Source organism: Pituophis catenifer, unplaced genomic scaffold (genome assembly GCF_029215685.1).
Source record: "Pituophis catenifer annectens isolate HBS135680 unplaced genomic scaffold, rPitCat1.0.hap2 SCAF_2, whole genome shotgun sequence".
Taxonomy (NCBI): domain Eukaryota; kingdom Metazoa; phylum Chordata; class Lepidosauria; order Squamata; family Colubridae; genus Pituophis; species Pituophis catenifer.
In genome coordinates this window covers 193,374,353-193,392,367 of record NW_027256882.1, presented here as the reverse complement: position 1 = coordinate 193,392,367, position 18,015 = coordinate 193,374,353, and the positions used below count along the sequence as shown (strand labels likewise).

The window sequence follows — 18,015 nt, the reverse complement described above, 5'->3', positions numbered from 1 at the left end:
TTATGTTTTGTATCATTTTATAAGTCTCACTTAACCGACACCAAAATTGTGTTTATATTTTTTCCCTTCTACTTTGAATCTTTAGTCCCTTCTTATATCCAGTTTCTAAAACCATAAAGTCATTTATCTTTATTATGAACCCAGGCAGACAAAATAATTCTGGTTTCTACAAGTAGTTAGTTATTTTTTATAGTTAATTCCCAAATCTTTTTTAACTGACCTCTTAATTCACTTGTAAATTTCATAATCTTCTTTAGCTTTTTGCTGTTTATTTCAAATTATTTAAGTTTTTAAGCTTGTAATTATTTTTTCTTTTCTTCAGTGTTGAAGATAAACTTCTCCTAGTTGCTTTTGCCCTACATATTGAATGCTACAAGATATTTTTAGAATAAACCATGCTGACTTTTCCGGATGATTTTTATTTTTTCTGCCAGGTACTTATTGCAGCTGTCAGTTGTCCAGGTGAAAAGGTGCATTGGCGAATATGGTTTTAAACAGCATTCTTGTTGCCTTTGTTCTTTATCTGGGTGAGTTTATCACAAGGTATATTTGTGGCACAATGAAACTGTCATTTGATCTCTTATTTTCCTGTCTTCAGCCTAACAATTTTAATTTCTTTTCATAACTTTTGCTGGTGGGAGGGAAGCCCCAATGGGTGATTCTTAGTTCATCAGCATACATACTGAGATGTACTCATGATGGCCAGCATGAATTATCTGTAAAGAAGTTCTAAAGCTAAGGTGGGAGACCTATGGCCATAAGATACAGTGACATATACATCCTTTAATGTAAAGGACTGTCCTTTATGTTTACTTAATTTAATTATTTATTGGTTTTATTATTACAAAATCATACAAAAGAAAATTATTATTTTCTTTTGAATTTTCCTTTGTAAAGTAAAGTTATAAACACTATTTTATCCTTATGAATCTCTTTCAGGTTTGCTTCTTTTCCAAGTTTATTTTCCCCTCATGAAAGTATCATGAGACCAACATACAACCCTCAATATAAGCATAACTAAAACAATTACTTCAGAGGCAAAAAGAAAAAGAAAGAAGTGATCAGAGAGAGGAATATGAATCTACTCGTTACTGGTTTTGGCCAATGCAGGCTTAGCTTTCTCCTGGAAACATTCTAAATCTTTGTCTAAAAAGAAGCCTGAATATCAACTGGTATTCCCCTGATATTCTGGAACAGAAATAAACTCATATTCAAAAGCAGCCCAATGCAGAATGCAGAAACATAAAACAGTTGCAAAAACCCAAAGAGTTTTTGACCAAACGCAATGGACTCTAGCCATCAGTTAAAACTCACTTGTTGGGATCCCCTTAAATTAAACTTCCAATTTTCTTGGGATTGCATGGGAGTCTCTGTGGATTTTTTTAGTCCACTAATTGCTGCCTACTATGGAGGGTGGTGCTCATTTCAAGGCCATTGAGCTAGCGTTGTCTGAAGATGTTTCCACAGTCATGTGGCCAGCATCACAGAGCGCTGTTATCTTCCCAACAAAGTGGTACCTATTTATCCACTCGCATTTTCATGTTTTCTAATTGCTACATTGGCAGGAGCTGGGATGAGGATGGGAACTCACCCCATCACATGATGCCCAGGTCTCAAATCTGGGCTGAAGGCTTTCCAGCTGACAAGCCCAATGTCTTAACCACTAAGCCAGGTTCTTAGAGCAGCCACTGACTGATACGGTGTGTGGGCTCATGTCCACTCTGAACCACCTCTGTAACTTCACATCCAAAATGCAGCACATTCCTAATTTTTAATCTTTTTCTATGGCCTTGCTGTGAAAAAGTCCATTGAGAAGTAGGCCATAGAAAAAGATTAAAAATTAGGAATGTGAGCATAGATATCAGTGCACCAAAAAAGAGCAGAATTTTTACATTACCAACAGGTTTGCTACTTCACCACTAAATCCAACTACTCTCCTTTGGTTTAAAAATCTAGACCGTCTTTTATGATAGCTTATAAAAATAATGATGTGCACATTTCTCTTCTTTGTCCGGAGACTGATCAATTTATTCTTCATTTCTCCTTGACCCTTGCTTCAAAACAAATGCCTTGTACAGTGACATTTTTTTTTTTTGCGAATTACAGACTTTCTGAAAACTCCAGAGTAAATCAGCAGATACTTAAAATGTAAATAGATACGTTAAAATGTAATGAGTTACATAAAATAAAAAGCCAACATAGTGACTGAGTACAGTGACTCAGATTACACACTTCGGGCTCAGAAACATCCATAATTCAGTGTTGATGAAATCTCATTTGTTTCTCATTGTTGATTTTCTTTATTCTTGCATTATTTTGACTTCCTAGCTATTCTAGGGGCAACTTTTTCCACAAGGGCTGAAACGATAAATGTTGCTGCTGACAAGTCTGCCTTCCTTTACTGTAAAACTGACAAAACTCCATCCAGCATGATCTGGAATTATAATGGAAAACTTCTGCTACGGAAAATGAAAGACCAAGTATTTAAAGGTAAAACTGGTCGAATCCTTCCACATATAGCCAATAAAAAGAGAGATAAGTCTTTGTGTTTTAGGTTTAATTTCATCCAGTTCTTTTTTCTTCGAAGCTGGAAAGCCTGAAACATACATATTGAGGGATGAGAAGACTTTTGCTGTAGAACTGACAAAAGCAGAACCAGGACAATATACCTGTGAAGTGGATGGAAAGCGGGTGGCTACTTATGATATTGAAGTGTGGACAGGTGAATGATGGAACAGAGATCATGAAATCAGCCTCTTTGTCTCTCTCTCTTCTTCCCCCTGCTATTGAATGAGTAATTAAACAAATAAATTATCTTTGAGTAGAGGCATGGGAAGGAATATTTTACCAGCAGGCCTTCTTTCTTTCTTTCACAGTTACTGGATCTAAAAGTGGATACCTCCTGCAAGGTGACACTTTAAAGCTGAGTCTGTCTCCTGCCACAGATACCAGGATTGAATGGTTTGACCCCCACAAGACCAAAGTAACAGCGAACCAGCCACGATGGAAACTGCAAAAGGATAGCTTACAGATATTAAACCTTACAGTTCAGGAGGATAATGGGATATGGACATGTCACATCTCTCATTATAAGCTCAACGTCTCCTACAACGTCAAGGTATTAGGTAAGAGAAGTCACTAAATTTGGTTCAAAGAGCCTGAAACTTGGGTCCTCTCAAAGTCATTCCTCATAAAAAGTTCAGCATCAACCATAATTTGCTCTGCTAACTGCTTCCAATATCACTGCATTGTGCCAAAATAAGATTACTTTATCACTGACTCTTTTTCTGGAATATAAATTCACATTTATATTACAGATAGGGTAGAATGCTATTGTTCTCTGTTCACTACAGCCCATTGTCTATAGCAATTTTATCAGATATATTTTTTTTGTCAAAATGTTGCAGTAAAAACTTCAGAACCTCTTTTTCCAGTGTGCCCAAGCAAAATTATTGTTACGCTTCTCAGGGGTCCTTATGGTATCCCAAAAACAATGAGGGAGCTTGAACTGGGAGAGTTGATTTTTTTTTAACAATTTCCCTGTACTTTATTTTGAAGACTTTTCCATCAGTGAGTGTCACATTCACAAAACAAGAAAATCCCTTTCAGCAGTAACCTGAATTAGCCACAGAGTAGGGATTAGCTCGGAGGGAAGCAAATGTTTTCTGCCATCTCAACATTAGCACTTTAACTCACTATTGAAAGGGGAAAGGGCCATAGTCTTTTTCTACAGTGAAAAAGCATCAATGCACACAATTCTGATCATATGTTACTTTCTATTTTGGTTGGACATATAACCAGGTTTTTCCAATCCATTGGATGAGTTCCAGTTTGCCACTATCAACAGCAGCAGCAACCTTTCCTGTCCTTTGAACATTGACCTGCAAGAAAAAAAAGATCAGGAGATTCCAAAAGTCCAGTCTTGGAAATGGCTTAAGAATAATGTTCTCATGAAGGAGCATAACATAAGCAACATCAATCGTTCTTTCTCCATCCATCAAATATCCAATGTCCGTTCTGAAGATGCTGGACAGTACCAATGCCATCTTGGATTTAAACATGGAATTTTGAGTAAAACCAACAACCTAATAGTGGTGAAAGGTAGGAATAAGTCTTGATCTGTTTGATGATAACATGCAATTTCAGCTTACTATATTAATTATAGGTGCTATTGCCTTTGAATACCAACACAGCCATTTTTTTAACATTCTCAAAACTCAACCTTCTTGAAATTAATCGTTCCCATTAGCTGGTGTGGAATGAAGTAGGTCACATTAGACAGGGGTTTCAGAAGAATTGGTTCAGTCAAGTTGCCTGAGTAAGAGGATGTAGGCATGGATGGATGTGTTCTGGATGTGAGTTCTGTCAGTCAGACTATTTCAGAAGCACTGTGACCCAAAATAGCCAGTCTGACAGATTACAGTATAGGTACAGAGGAAGGATGTGAGGTGAAGCAGGGGAGAGTTCTCCTGATGTACCTAAGGTACTCTCATAAACCCAGGGACTGACAGAACCAACAACCCACAGCTGGTAAAATCTGGCTCTTTCCAGGTTTAAATTAACCTTTTATGCAGACAGGTCTAGCATTCACTCCAGAAACCATAGATCCTGTTTTTAAACACAGGTGTAGGAAATGCTAAATTGGTGCATATAAGGAGCTATAAATGGAACATTTTCCTTTCTTATTCATTTGCACTTCCAGGCTAAAGAATTATAGACCTTAATTGGTCAGCAGCTCATGCTAGATGCCTCAAGACCCCTCTCTCCTGAGGCTATGTAACTCTGCATTACAATGGTTATATTCACTACCGATCGCTAGGAATCACTTAGGTGAGATGGATAGTTTATAAATTTGATAGATGAATGAATGAATGAATGAATGAATGAATGAATGAATGAATGGTTTTATTCTTTTTGAAACTTATCAGACATAGGTAAAGCACATAGGCTTTATGTTTTCAATCCTTTACCCAGTTTGAACTTGTACTTACAAGGCCTGCATCAGACAAGTGTCTCATTTACTCTGACTCCTGCCACTGTGACAATGGAGGACAGTTCCCATGACCAGAGGACAGAAAGCATGCATGTCTAAACTGACCAGCAGGAGTTAAGCAGTTTTCAGTCCAAGGAGTTGGTGATGGTGTGAGGGAGGATGAAGACACAGGGATGTAAGGATGGTCCCTATAGCAGAAAAACTCCACTGAAGAACTTAAAGACAAGGCAGCTCATTACAGCTGTCCCAAACAGCTTAGGGTTTTAGAGATAAAAAGCAGAGAAATACAATGCTTTTGATAAAATGATATCCCATTCCCCCATCCCAAAGCAGACCTTTTAGTTTAACAAAGGAAATGTGGCACACTCATAGTTTAATGAAGATATTATTGTTGATGGGAAAACATTTTCGTTTCCATTTACATAACTTCATAAAATAAAGTTTTCTTTTATGTGGTACATTTACTGTGGGAGCTTTCAGGGAGCTTATTTTGACATATGATGCTTTACAATACAAGAGATTGCCCTATATTGAACTGACAGATCTTTTCTTAGTAACGTGGAAAGTGGTTATCTACTTTAGTAAGTCATGCAACATAGTGAGCTATTATACCATTTAGTAAATTCAAACCAACTTTGACAAGTAAGGTGTTAGTGTGAAGTTTAAAAAAATCTATTTCCCATTCTGTCTTATAGATACAGTTAATCCTTGATTTATTACCATAATTGCATCCAAAATTATGGTCATAAGTCATTGCAGTCGAATGTTGAGGCATTCGACTGCATATTTTTTTGACATATTTGCAGTGGTTGTTAAGTGAACACCATGATGTAAATGTAGGGGAAATGTATAAATAATGAAATGGCAATATTAAGAATGACAGTTATTGGAGGAGTAAGATGCAAAAAGAAAGATGTACTCAGATGATATATTAATTGACTGACTTTATATTGTATGTTTGTTTGAATGTTTATGATAATGCCGATAGATAGAATAAATCTGAAAAGAAATTGAAAGAAAGTATTTACGATTAGAATACAGGAGTTGCTCAGATACTAAAGGAGGAGAATATTCCACAGCAAAGAAGTTAGAAAGGAGAGAGGAGGAGAGGGTAGAAAGGAGAGGGAGGGAGAGGAATGGAAGAAAGGAGAGGAGGAAGGGAAGGGGACAGGAGTAGGAGTGAAGGTGAGAAGGGGGGAAAGAAGAGAGAAGTGGGGGAAAGGGAAAGGAAGTAGGATGAGGTAGGAGAGGAGGAAGGAGAAAGTAGGAGAGAAGAGGAGGGAGGGAAGGGAAAGAAAGGAGGAGAAGAAGAAGGTTTGTTGTGGAATGAGGGAAGAAAGAGAAGAAGAGCAACTCCGAATGTAATTAAAATGTCTTATTTTAATGCTTTCTTTAAGGGAAACATGTATATGTAGGATTTACTATGTATAAGAAAATGTGCATTTTCTATTATGTGGGGAGGGGGAAAGGGTGGGGGGGGAGAAAATTGTTTGTATTTCTTATAAAACTTTTCAATAAAAAAAACGTGAACACCATAATGGCTAAGTAAATGCTACAGCTGTGAAGCGAATCAGTTTTTCCCAATGGGCATTTTTTGCAGGAACCAATCACAAATCTTGGTCACATGATGCTTCATACAGCTGTAAATGTGAGCTGGTTGCCAAGCACCCAAAATGCAATTGTGTAATCATGTGTGGCCATTGTAACTTTGAAAATAGTCATAAGTAGCTTTGGGGGGGGGGTGTTAACTTCAAATAGTCATTAAGCGACCAGTTGTAAGTGGAGAACTACCTGCATCTGTAATGTTTTGTAGATTGTAATTAACCCAACTCTGCTATCTCTGGCATGAAGGCTAAAGACACATTTTGATGGGACCTTGGTTGCTGTGCTTGCAGTCTGTTCTGGAGCTGGAGAAACATCTAGCTGAAAAATAATCCACAGCTTTATTAAATACTTTGGACTTTGGATGGGGGCAATGAGATTAGAAGAAGAATTGATTTGATGGTTCAATCAGTATAGTTTGCACAGGATTATGGCTGAAACACCTGGAGAATTTGCTAATTACTCTGAGCTACTTATTTTTTGGAAACTGACTTCTGAAAGTTGAATATGTAATTGAACACCTATAGTACATATTTTGGTGCCAATATATGGGAAAACCTGAATCATCTTTGCATACTGCTGATTTAAGATGGGTTTGTATCCTTTGATATCATCAATTCTGTCCTCTTTCCATTGAGAAGGGACCCTTTCCAGCACCATGAATAAATAGCCTGGTACTTTAGATCATATGATAAAATACTCTTCATAGAAAGGAACATTCTTGTAAAATCTGTTTCCCTAATATATTGTTCTTGCTTTCCCTGCAGTCTCTGCTATCCCTCCTGTGCTCAGATCCAATGAAGACAACGTGACGTTGTGTGGTCATATCAGTCCTTCTGCCTCTCCAGTGACTGAATTGTGCTGGGTTTATGTAAATGACTCTATGAGTGAACCCAAATGTGGCTCTCCCATTTCAGAGAATAAATTCTGTCACATAGCTACAACTGAAGGACCCTGGAGATGTGATTTCAAAGTGAACAACGATGTGAAAATCAGTATTGACTATATTCTGGGTAAGTTCCAAGGTAAGTAACCCTACCATCTTGTTCCTGGCTCTGTTTCTGTGCACATTCTGTTCTCCTCGACTTCCAATCTTTTTTTTTTCCCACAGGAAAATTCTCAAATGAGACTACTTTAGGCAATAGTTTCTCACTGATCAAAACAGCCTCAGGAATTGGTACAATGCTTCTGCTGTTAATTCTTGTTGGAGTCTGTGTACCTACTTGTAAACGTATGAAGCAGAAGCAGGTGAGTTTCTTCATATCCATAAACCGAAAGGGAGGTTGGGTTCTACAACAACAACAAATGGAAGCAGATCTGAAAGAACATGAAAAGAGAAGGATCTTTCTTTTATTTTTTGGCAGCAACAAGCCAAGAGAATGGCACAAATTAAGCAGCATTTGCTTGCCAAGAGGACATGCCAATGCCAGAGGTAAGAGTCCACTTGCCCAGCCAAGAGGAACACATTATGGATATTCTTTTGAAAGCCCTTGGTTAAGCTGCCCTGGGATGAATCAGTCCATCTGGACCTGCAATCCAGCAGATCCAAGACCCCACAGTTATTATTCTTTACTAGAAAGAAATATCATATCTAATAGCTTCCTTTTCTCTTGCAGTAACAAACCAGAATCAAAATGCCTTAAAATAATAAACATATTGTACCTTTAGCTTTCAGCTCTGCCAATTAAAATTTGTCATCTGCTTGTTATTCAACTAAAATTATAATTGAATTGGCTACCAGTTAAATCAAATAAAGCTTGCAGACCTACAGAAATTCAGAAATAAATCATGTCTAAATTAGACAGCCATGCAATTTCATCAAAGATCTCATGAGCAATCATTCTTCAACAATTCATTTTTATGCTTTTTTAAAACAGCAAGTATCCCACTGTGCAGTTTATATTGCAAAACCAAGTACATTTTTCTACAGGAAAATTTAAAACACTCCCATGTTTTCTACTGAGCCTAAATTTTGGATAACTCTTTTTCAATCCTACAGGGACCTACCTAATGATTACTACCATACCTGAAGGAGATGTTGAAAAATCACTGGCCTGACCATTTACAATCATTAACAATGCACAATAACATGAATTCAAATACCTCTGGGTTGCCTTAACTTTTTCTCTGATATTCATAGTGCTGTAATCATTTGGGCAAGTCTGTATTTTGAAACTGTGGAGCTTGCAGAAAATATTGACCAAAAAAGGGTTCACCCTAGTAATTGCTTCTAAGTTGTCTAATAGCCGACTGCTCTTTGAACCAATCTGCAGTTCTACTCACTGCAACTATAAATGAACAAAGATGTGTTGTTTGTTTTTAAAATTCCTGACCCAGAAATAAAATACTTATATCTTTCCCCCCAACTCCACTGGTTAATTCATGTATATGTCTACAGATATTTTTTTGCATTTATTGTGTAGTTTGCAATCTTTTCTGAGAAAATATTCTATCATTTTAAAAAGCAATATTTTAAAATGTATATTAACAGCCATGATATAATTATGATGCTAATAGCGTAATGCATTTCAAAGGACAAATTCATTTTTACTGTTTGGAAAAATGGCTGGGGAGGAAGAGGGGCTTCTGCATTCTGAAAGTTGCTTCTAAGTAGAGAACTTCACTGATGAGATACAAAAATTATTGGAAAACTATCTCCAATCTATCTTGGCTTTCCACTGTTTTGTTTTATTCCTTAAAGCAGGGGTCTCCAAACTTGGCAACTTTAAGACTTGTGAAGCTTTAAGACTTAGCATCGCTGGCTAAGGAATTCTAGGAGTTGAAGTCCGTAAGTCTTAAAGTTGCCAAGTTTGGAGACCCCTGCCTTAAAGGGAAAAAACCAGCGGTGAAATCCGGCCGGATCTATCTGGCTCGCACAAACTGGTAGGGCCAGCGGCGGGAGGCTCCACCCACCTGTCGTGACATCATTATGTCCCATTTTTGACCCTCTGTGCATGCGCAGAAGGCTCTGCACATGCACAGAAGAGGCGCGCACTCACATTTCCGAACCGGTAGCGAAGGTAAGTGCATTTCACTGCTGGAAAAAAACCCTTTTTTATCTCTTGATATGCATCACCACCATAGCTCTAAGACGTAAGTACTGAATGTAAACATAGGGAAAAATTCCTGTTGCTTGGTTGTTTATTTTAAAGATCTCCAATGCTCATGCACAAAAACAAGAAGTAAAAGTGTCTGTATCCATTCCATTGATGCTTGTGAATAATGACATTTGAAATCTCAAGGTCTCTGGAGAGAGACATGTATGTATCTTAATGTTAATAAACATTCCTCAAAAACCTTAGTGTTCCAGTTTTTCTTTAGCATTTGGCTGCACGAGATGCCATTTCTGAGGCCCTCTGCTATTTCAGAGCAGCTAAATCAGGTAGCTGGACTATGATTGCAGGACTTCAGCTTGAGATTAGATGAGCCCCAGGAAAATTGCCAGTCATATATAATTATAATCCAAATGCTGTCCCATTGAGGCAAGTATACAAACATATTAATTAAATACTTCAGAAACTAAACTTTCAGTTCTAATACAAGCATCCATCTTGTAGAAGCAGGAGATGTTAGAATTTTGGTGACTAATAACACTGCAGTTGAAAACTCCTAGAACTACTACTATTGTGGCTTAATTCAATTATTCCTAATAACACAACATTCCTGCACTTCTGGATCTCTTTTTAATCCATCCTTTCTTATTCATATCCCAGTTTGGCTGGGATATTCTGGAAGTTGAAGTCCCACTATCTTAAAGTAGCCAAAGTTGAGAAACATTGCTGTACGGAGATCAAAATAAGCACCATACCACTCAGTTCAGTTAGTACAAAAATATAATTACCGGTATGTTTATTTATTAAATATTATGAAATATCACAAGCAGGGAGAGGGAGAGCAATAGGCTAGAGATAAAAAAGGTAGAGGACTTAGTATCAACAGTCTACATGTTTGATATATTTATATTTCAAAACACACAGAACTTTCCAAACTCACTAGAAAAATCACATCTGGATAATTAGCACAAACCATTCCAAAGACAGAGACTCTGGATTATGCCAGTTTTAAACCTCTTTTGTACACAACAACACTGGAATAGAGGTGGAAAGTAGGGTAATAGATAATCCTTCCCTTATTCCACATCAGAAAGGAAATAATTTGGTGGATGGGGATGATGGATCCGTGTTTTCACCCCCAAATCCTTAGGAGTATTTATACCCTGACACACACCCCACAAAGTGCCATCTTCATAACCACCCTTAAAACAGTGAAAATACCATATTATCCTTTCTGTTGATCCATCAGCACAAACATCTGCCTTCATCCTAACCCCAATGCAAGGTCTGTTTAGTTTGGCAGGTCCCTTTGCAAACAATGTCAGCTGAGATATTGTAAATGAACTCTGCAACCATGGCACCATTCCTCCCCCCACCTTTGATATTAAAATAATGATACAATGATAATATGACACCAAAGCAGCTTCACCTCTGTAAGGAGGAGGTGAGAGACCAGGAGCCTGGAAATGTGTGAGACAAGAATGCCTGACAATTTTGGAAAAGGGCCAAGCATGTAACTACTCCTCTTGAGGTTTAAGGTACTTTTTTACAAAAGAAAAACACTATTCTGATAAAGGAATAAAAATAATAAAAATAAAATAAAAGTCTGGCCTTCCCTCCCTTCTTTCCTCCCTCTGTGCGTGAGAGGAGGGGGGAGAGAGAGAGAGAGAGAGAGAGAGAGAGAGAGAGAGAGAGAGAGAGAGAGAGAGAGAGAGAGAGAGAGAGAGAGAGAGAGAGAGATGTTATTACATCAATGCAACCCCAACAGCCTTATTATAGTCAAGGCAGAAATGGAACCTGCTTTAGGACTTTCAACAAGATGCAGTCCTATCTGGATCCCAAACCTGGTTGTGTTCTGGTATAGCCATAAAGCCACATACCAGAAGCAATTGCCTAGAATGGCAGAATTTTATTTTATTTTATTTTTTATTATTTTTATTTTATTTTATCATGTTTTTCTGCTTTCTAGACTGATGCTGTAACTATTAGACAAACTGGCTTTGTTTCAATTTTTTTATTTATTTATGAAACATATCGAGCTGCTTCAATCTTTAAAAGACTGTAAATAACGCAGAAAAGACAACGGCAACTAGCCAATGTAATATCAAGTTATCTTGACTATGGTACCATAATCTATAATTATCATATTAGATTAAATCATGATAAATACATTTGGGTTTTGATAACTCCCACCGCCACCACTTAAGCCCCCAGGATTTCCAAAACATCCAGATCTCCACAACTTTCTGGAAAGCCATGCCAAGGGAAGAGGGTCACCTGAAGACCTGAAGGGAGGGAAGCTACAATATTCTAGAAGAAGGGAGCTCCCATAGAGAATGCCAACTATCAGCTCCCACTCCCCTGACAGCTGACACTGCTGCTGCAACCCTTCTGATCACTGCCTTATCTTAGAAACTCAGAAGAAAACCAGCTTATGCTCCACAGAAGATAGAGGGAGAGCAAGAGAACAGCAGGGACCTTGCGCTTCCATTTTCATTTGAAGGATAGCCAAAGTCCCATCCCTGTATAGAAATGGAAACCATGTTTTTGTACCTCCACAGGCTTCAGAACTGAGTCATCGCCAAGAATTGCCATATCCAGCTGGGAAACAAGATAGATTCTTCTCCCTTTCTGGAGGATGTATATTTCAGCAGCCCCAGCTGTTATATTTTATTAAACAGATTATTTAAATAATCACTTTCCATGAATTGGAAATCAAACCGATACATCAGTATCAACCATAAGATGGCAGCAAAGAGATACAGAAAAGTGGTCATCTGATTATTATTTTTTTATTACCCAGATCTGGTACCTTGTACTGATGTAACCTGCTCAAGCTACTCCATCCTGGATAACAAGCCCAAAGTCACCATTACTGATTTGTATTTGAGTCCAACACACCAGAACAGGTCTCCTTAGTGGAATGCAGCCACCAACCCTTTAACTATACAGATGTTGAGATGGGGGGGGAGGATAGGTCCCACTAACAAGTACTTGAGGCCCGGTGAGCTCTACTCATTTCTCTATAGTCCTTGGTTTCTCAGAAAATAAACTACAACCTTATCCACCAAAAGATTGCCTATAGGGAAATATAAAGATGGCCTTGAAGGAAATATTCAGCAGCCATTACAAAATCATTAGTTGAATGAGGGAGAAACTCAAGATTGGCCCATCCTGACTCTCTTGGAATTAAGAGAGAGAGAAAAAGAACCCTGCCAGGCTTTCAAGATTTTGATATTATAGACCAGAGCTGGGGAATTATAGCCCTTTTATGTCTTGTGGACTTCAACTCCCAGAATTCCTGAGCCAGGATGGCTAGCTCAATTCTCCACCCATTATAGACAATATCAGTAGAGGCACCCTGTTTCTTTGACTCCTGGGATTGGTCTCTTTGACCATTTTGGCTTAGGTGCAAGAGAAATTAGACAGCTGGCTTCCATAAAACAGCTGCCTGCAAAATGCTTGGCTGCTGTTTTTAGAAACTCCTGTCAAATCCTTCATACACAAGTTTAGGCTACTCATAATTTGTCCTGTATCAGACTAGTTGGAATTTCTCTCCACTAAGGCAGAAGGGCCAAAAGAGGGCTTGCCAGTAAGGCCAGCACAATTTATATTGAATGTCACTCTTTCTTGCTGGCTCAACACCATTCAAAGTCTAAAAATTGAGAAGTAAAAAGGTAAAAGTTTCCCTTGCCCTGTTGGGTCCGACTCTAGGGGGATGTTTATCTCTGTTTCTTAGCCGAGGGAGCCAGTGTGGACATTTCTGTGGTCATTTGAGCCGAGGCACATGGAACACTGCTATCTTCTTACCAACATGGTACCTATTTATCTATTCACATTTCATGCTTTGGGAATGCTAGGTGGGCAGGATCTGGGGCAAGTGACAAGAGCTCACCCCATCATACGGTGCCTCTTGCTGACAATCTTCTGGTCAGTAAGACCAGCATCTGTATAATTTGCCTAACTTAGTGAAAATGTTAACATCCAGAAACAGAAATTAATTGGTCAAAGACACTTTTGGAGTTGATCCCAACATCTTGGCCTCTGGAGGAAGATTCCTGAGGAGCATCTGCAGGGGGTCAGGCACACACCAGACAATAGTTGGCACCATTGGGAGCTCTCCTGCTGTGCCATGGCCAAGTCAAAAACAGCATCTGCAGCACCAGCCCTTCACGCCCCTAGCAGCCGCTCTGTGCCAAAGATCAGTGTAGTTCAGTTCAGCAATCTGTCTGTTGGCTACGTATCAACTAATCACAACAGAGAAAAACATAATGGCAATGTCATCCTCTTTTATGACTGGCTACATAAACCCTCCAGTGCATTTAGCTTGATATTAATCAATGGTTTATGTTTTCCAAGAGGGAGCTTGCACATTAGTTATCCTTAATGCAGTAGACTCTGTGTGATGGTATTCTTGAAGTATGCCCTTTTTAGTGTATTTTTTTCTAGGCTCTAACTCCCCAATTACTTAAGCCTGTCTTCTTGGAAGAAAAATATGCCTCCTCTATCATCAGTCTGGCTCAAACTGGATAACTAAAATCACATTGAGTATTCTTGCTATGGATGCACTTCACTTATATAATGGCATTAGAGTGCCCGCTTGAGACATCCAATCCCATCGGAATAATTCTGAGCACACAGACAGCATTAAAGCCAATTCAGAATTATCAACATACATTTATGCATTTGGGATTATTGTCTCAAAGGGCATTAATCTGCAGATATCAACACAGATTTTAATCTGTCATGTTGAGGATTAGATGGAGCTCTTCATAACCCCTTTTGGAGTTTACTAACTTGAATCTTTGGATGTACATTTTTCATCCCTTCTACACAGCCTTCCTTCTTCCCATGCCCTTCACCCCCCCCCCCCCCCGGAAAATAAATTTAATAATAAATAATTTTTCTTGCAATTTCTGGCTTCAGTATACCTATTTTTGTTCTGTAGGGCTAGTGATTATCAGGGAAAAATACCAAATTCACCTGTGCCCAATTTCTACTCTCTCAAAATTTCCAGAAAACAGCCCTATCTTATTTCCCAAATCTTTTCACGCTTCTCTGTCGCATCTGCTTCTGTATCAGAGATTCTGTGCCAACATGTGGGTTGTGGAGTAGGAAATAATGATAAGAGAAAATCTCGAAGTATAAAGAAGCAAGAATATGTCTTCCTTTTGTGATTGAAGATGGAATTATTCTAAAATATCTTTTTGGTACCAACAGTTGACAGACTCACAATACAACACTAATACTAGCCACTGGGTAGTCCTCGACTTATGACTAGTTGCTTAGTAACTATTCAAATTATCATTGATGCCAAAAAGGGAGAATTATGACTGTGATCAAAGATCCAACAGTTGGGCCCCCTTCATGGACAAGCGATGAAACTTCAGGCGCTCAGCAATATAGCTGTATTTACAGTTGTGTGCAGTGTCCTGAAGTCATGTGACCATATTTAATGCAGTTTTGCCAAAAATCAGCACCTACTTCTGGTTTTCAGCAAAACCATGCCATAGCAAACTATTGGTTCACTTAATAACCACGGTAATTGGCTTAACTACCACTGCAAAAAATGCTGTAAAATAATGTTAGTCATCCATTATATGGCTGTCATGACGCATTCATAAAGGGCAGGGTCCATTACGATTGTATGTCAAGGACTATTATAGTTAGAATCAATAATATCATTTATTAATTTTTAAAAAAATCTGTATCCCCTTTCTAAGGGGGAGCATGGCAGCGTAAACAAAATTTTCTCAAATTCAATGCATATATCATATGCATGTAACCACATATAAGAATACATTAGCTAAATGATGAGAAGATTCTTAACAATCAGCACATGATCACAAACTCAGAGAAACCAGGGGTGGGGAGTATGTGAAGAAATTTTTTCTCATTACTTTTTTTTTTGAAAAAAGTTTTATTTTAGATTAAAATAAAAAAAAAGACAACATAAAAATATCATCCTTACAAACAATTATAGACAGCATCTCAATCGGTTAAAATCATTTCGTGCTTACAATTTTCCAAATCTCATCATATAACAACTATTCTTTACTTGAACTGAAGATAAATATTTAAACATTTCATATATGTTATCTCATCTCCATACTTTTTTGTCAAACTATTGATAAAATATCTCCCATATCAAATAATATTGTTTATCTTCCTGTTCTCTTATCTCAAATGTCAATCTACTCATTTCAGCACAGTCCAACATTTTCATAATAATTTCTTCATCAGTAATTATCTTCTCTCCTTTCCAGTTTTTGGCAAATACAATTCTGACCGCTGTTAAAATGTTCACAATTAAGTATTGTAATTCTTTATTAAATGTCTCTGGTAAAATTCCTAATAAAAATATCTCTGGTTTAAAATCAATATGTCTCTTTGTCATTTTTTCTAACCACGTATGTATCTTAGTCCAAAATCTCCCTGCTTCCACGCATGTCCACCACACACCACATATGGTAATACGATCCTGGAGTTTGACGACATTTCCAACATTTCTCTGATTTATTCTTAAACATTCTGGCTATCTTCGTCGGGGGTAAATGTCACCTGTAAAACATCTTATACAAATTCTCTTTCTATACTGTCGACATTGTCATTTTATAATTATGTGACCACAATTTTTGCCATTTCTCTAAATCAATACTATAACCAAAGTTTTTCCCCCATTCTATCATTGATTCTTTGACTTGTTCTTCTTCCAATTTTACTTCAAGCAAATATCCATATAACTTTTTAATTACATGGTCATCCAAACCCATTAATATCTTATCTAAACCAGTCAAAACATTATAAATACCTTCTTGTTTGAAATCTTCTTGATATCTGGAAAGTATTTGCATGTATGAAAACCAATCTATCTTTGTCCCTCCAAATTTAATAATCTAGTGTTTTTCAATGTTACCCAATCTTTAATCCACATTAAACAAACTGCTTGGTAGTATAATTCAAAATTCGGTAATCCAAAACCACCCCTCACCTTAGCATCTTGTAACAGTTTGAGTTTTATCCTTGCCTTCTTTCCCTGCCAAACATATTTCAAAACCATTTTATTTAAGTCTACAAAGAATTCCTTACCCAGCTTTACAGGAATTGTCTGAAAAAGATACAAGATTCTAGGTAAAATATTCATTTTAATAGTTGCAATTCTACCAATCAAAGATAACTGCAAGTTTCCCCATTTCACCAAATCCTTGCTGTTATTTTACCTTATTTGTGATCTGCATCTTTGAAATCTCCCTCAGTTCTTCTTTTTGTTTTTTAACATATTTTTGGTCATTATCTTCGTCTTTTCTTTATTAATTTTCAAACCAGCAACCTCCCCAAATTCACCTATTTTTTCTGTCAATTTATTTATTGATGTTAATGGTTCTTCAGTAATAAAAAGCAGGTCATCAGCAAAAGCTTGTAATTTATATTCTTCCTTTCTAATTTTCATTCCTTTTATCTCTTTTTCTTCTCTAACATTTCTATTCAACACTTCCAACGTCAATATAAATAGCAATGGGGGACTTCCGGGTTGGCTCCGCAGCGCCATTGACGGTCTTTTTAGACCGCCGCCCCCGTGATTCCGTTGAGCCGTTCTGACAGCGTTAATCAGCTGTCAAACGGCTTGAAAATCTCCCCTTCGGGAAAAGAAGGGGAGGAGAGCAGGTGGGTGAGGGTAGAGCTCCCTGAAAACCCCTGGATTAATTCCAGGGGTTAGGAGGGTGAGAGATCCCCGTTCAGCCCACTGAAGCTCCGGATCCGGGGGGACTCTGTTTTTTTTTACAGAGCTAGGCGTTGCGTCCAATTTCTGCTGTCAAACAGAAGATTAAATGATTTCAAAAAAGCAGGCGGAACAGAAGCAGGAGGACAAGCTTTTTGCAAGTATAACACTTAACTCCGGGGATACAATGTTTCTAATTGGATTTTCTGAGCTGGAAGTTAAGATGGCGTTTCTTTGTTGCGATTTTAAAAGGGAAAGTTAGAAAAAGTTTTTGCTAATAGACTCGTGCTCAGAGACTGGCTTTAAGTTGCTGGAATAGATTTTGAAGAGCTGTTTGGGAAAAGATTATTTATAAAGAAATTGCTGAATGCTGCTCAAAAGGATGGCTCTGACTTTATGATTTTATGGTTGTGGGAAGAAAGAAAATTTCTTTAAAATAAAATGGCTTCTAAGAAAGGAGATCTTGAAAGTGCTGGATGTTATTTGGAGGTGTCAGAAACGAAACAGTTGTCTGATTTACAGAGTTGTAAGGATTTTGATGCAGAACTTACAGAATTTATAAAAGAAGCCATGAATAATCATACTGCAGCTATAAGTAACCAAATAGCAATTCTTAAAGGGATAACAACAGAAATGACTGAGGAAAC

The 18,015-nt window shown here is 37.7% G+C and overlaps 1 protein-coding gene across 1 annotated transcript; it reads left to right on the top strand.

Moving 5' to 3' along the window:
* Window positions 1–484: 484 nt before the first annotated feature.
* Window positions 485–8,654, top strand: CD4 (CD4 molecule). The gene is made up of 9 exons (XM_070935344.1): window positions 485–527; window positions 2,329–2,490; window positions 2,588–2,722; window positions 2,877–3,125; window positions 3,802–4,101; window positions 7,363–7,620; window positions 7,707–7,843; window positions 7,960–8,027; window positions 8,595–8,654. Exons 1-9 carry the CDS (start codon window positions 485–487, stop codon window positions 8,623–8,625), a joined length of 1,383 nt encoding a protein of 460 aa, XP_070791445.1. The 3' UTR covers window positions 8,626–8,654.
* Window positions 8,655–18,015: the final 9,361 nt, after the last annotated feature.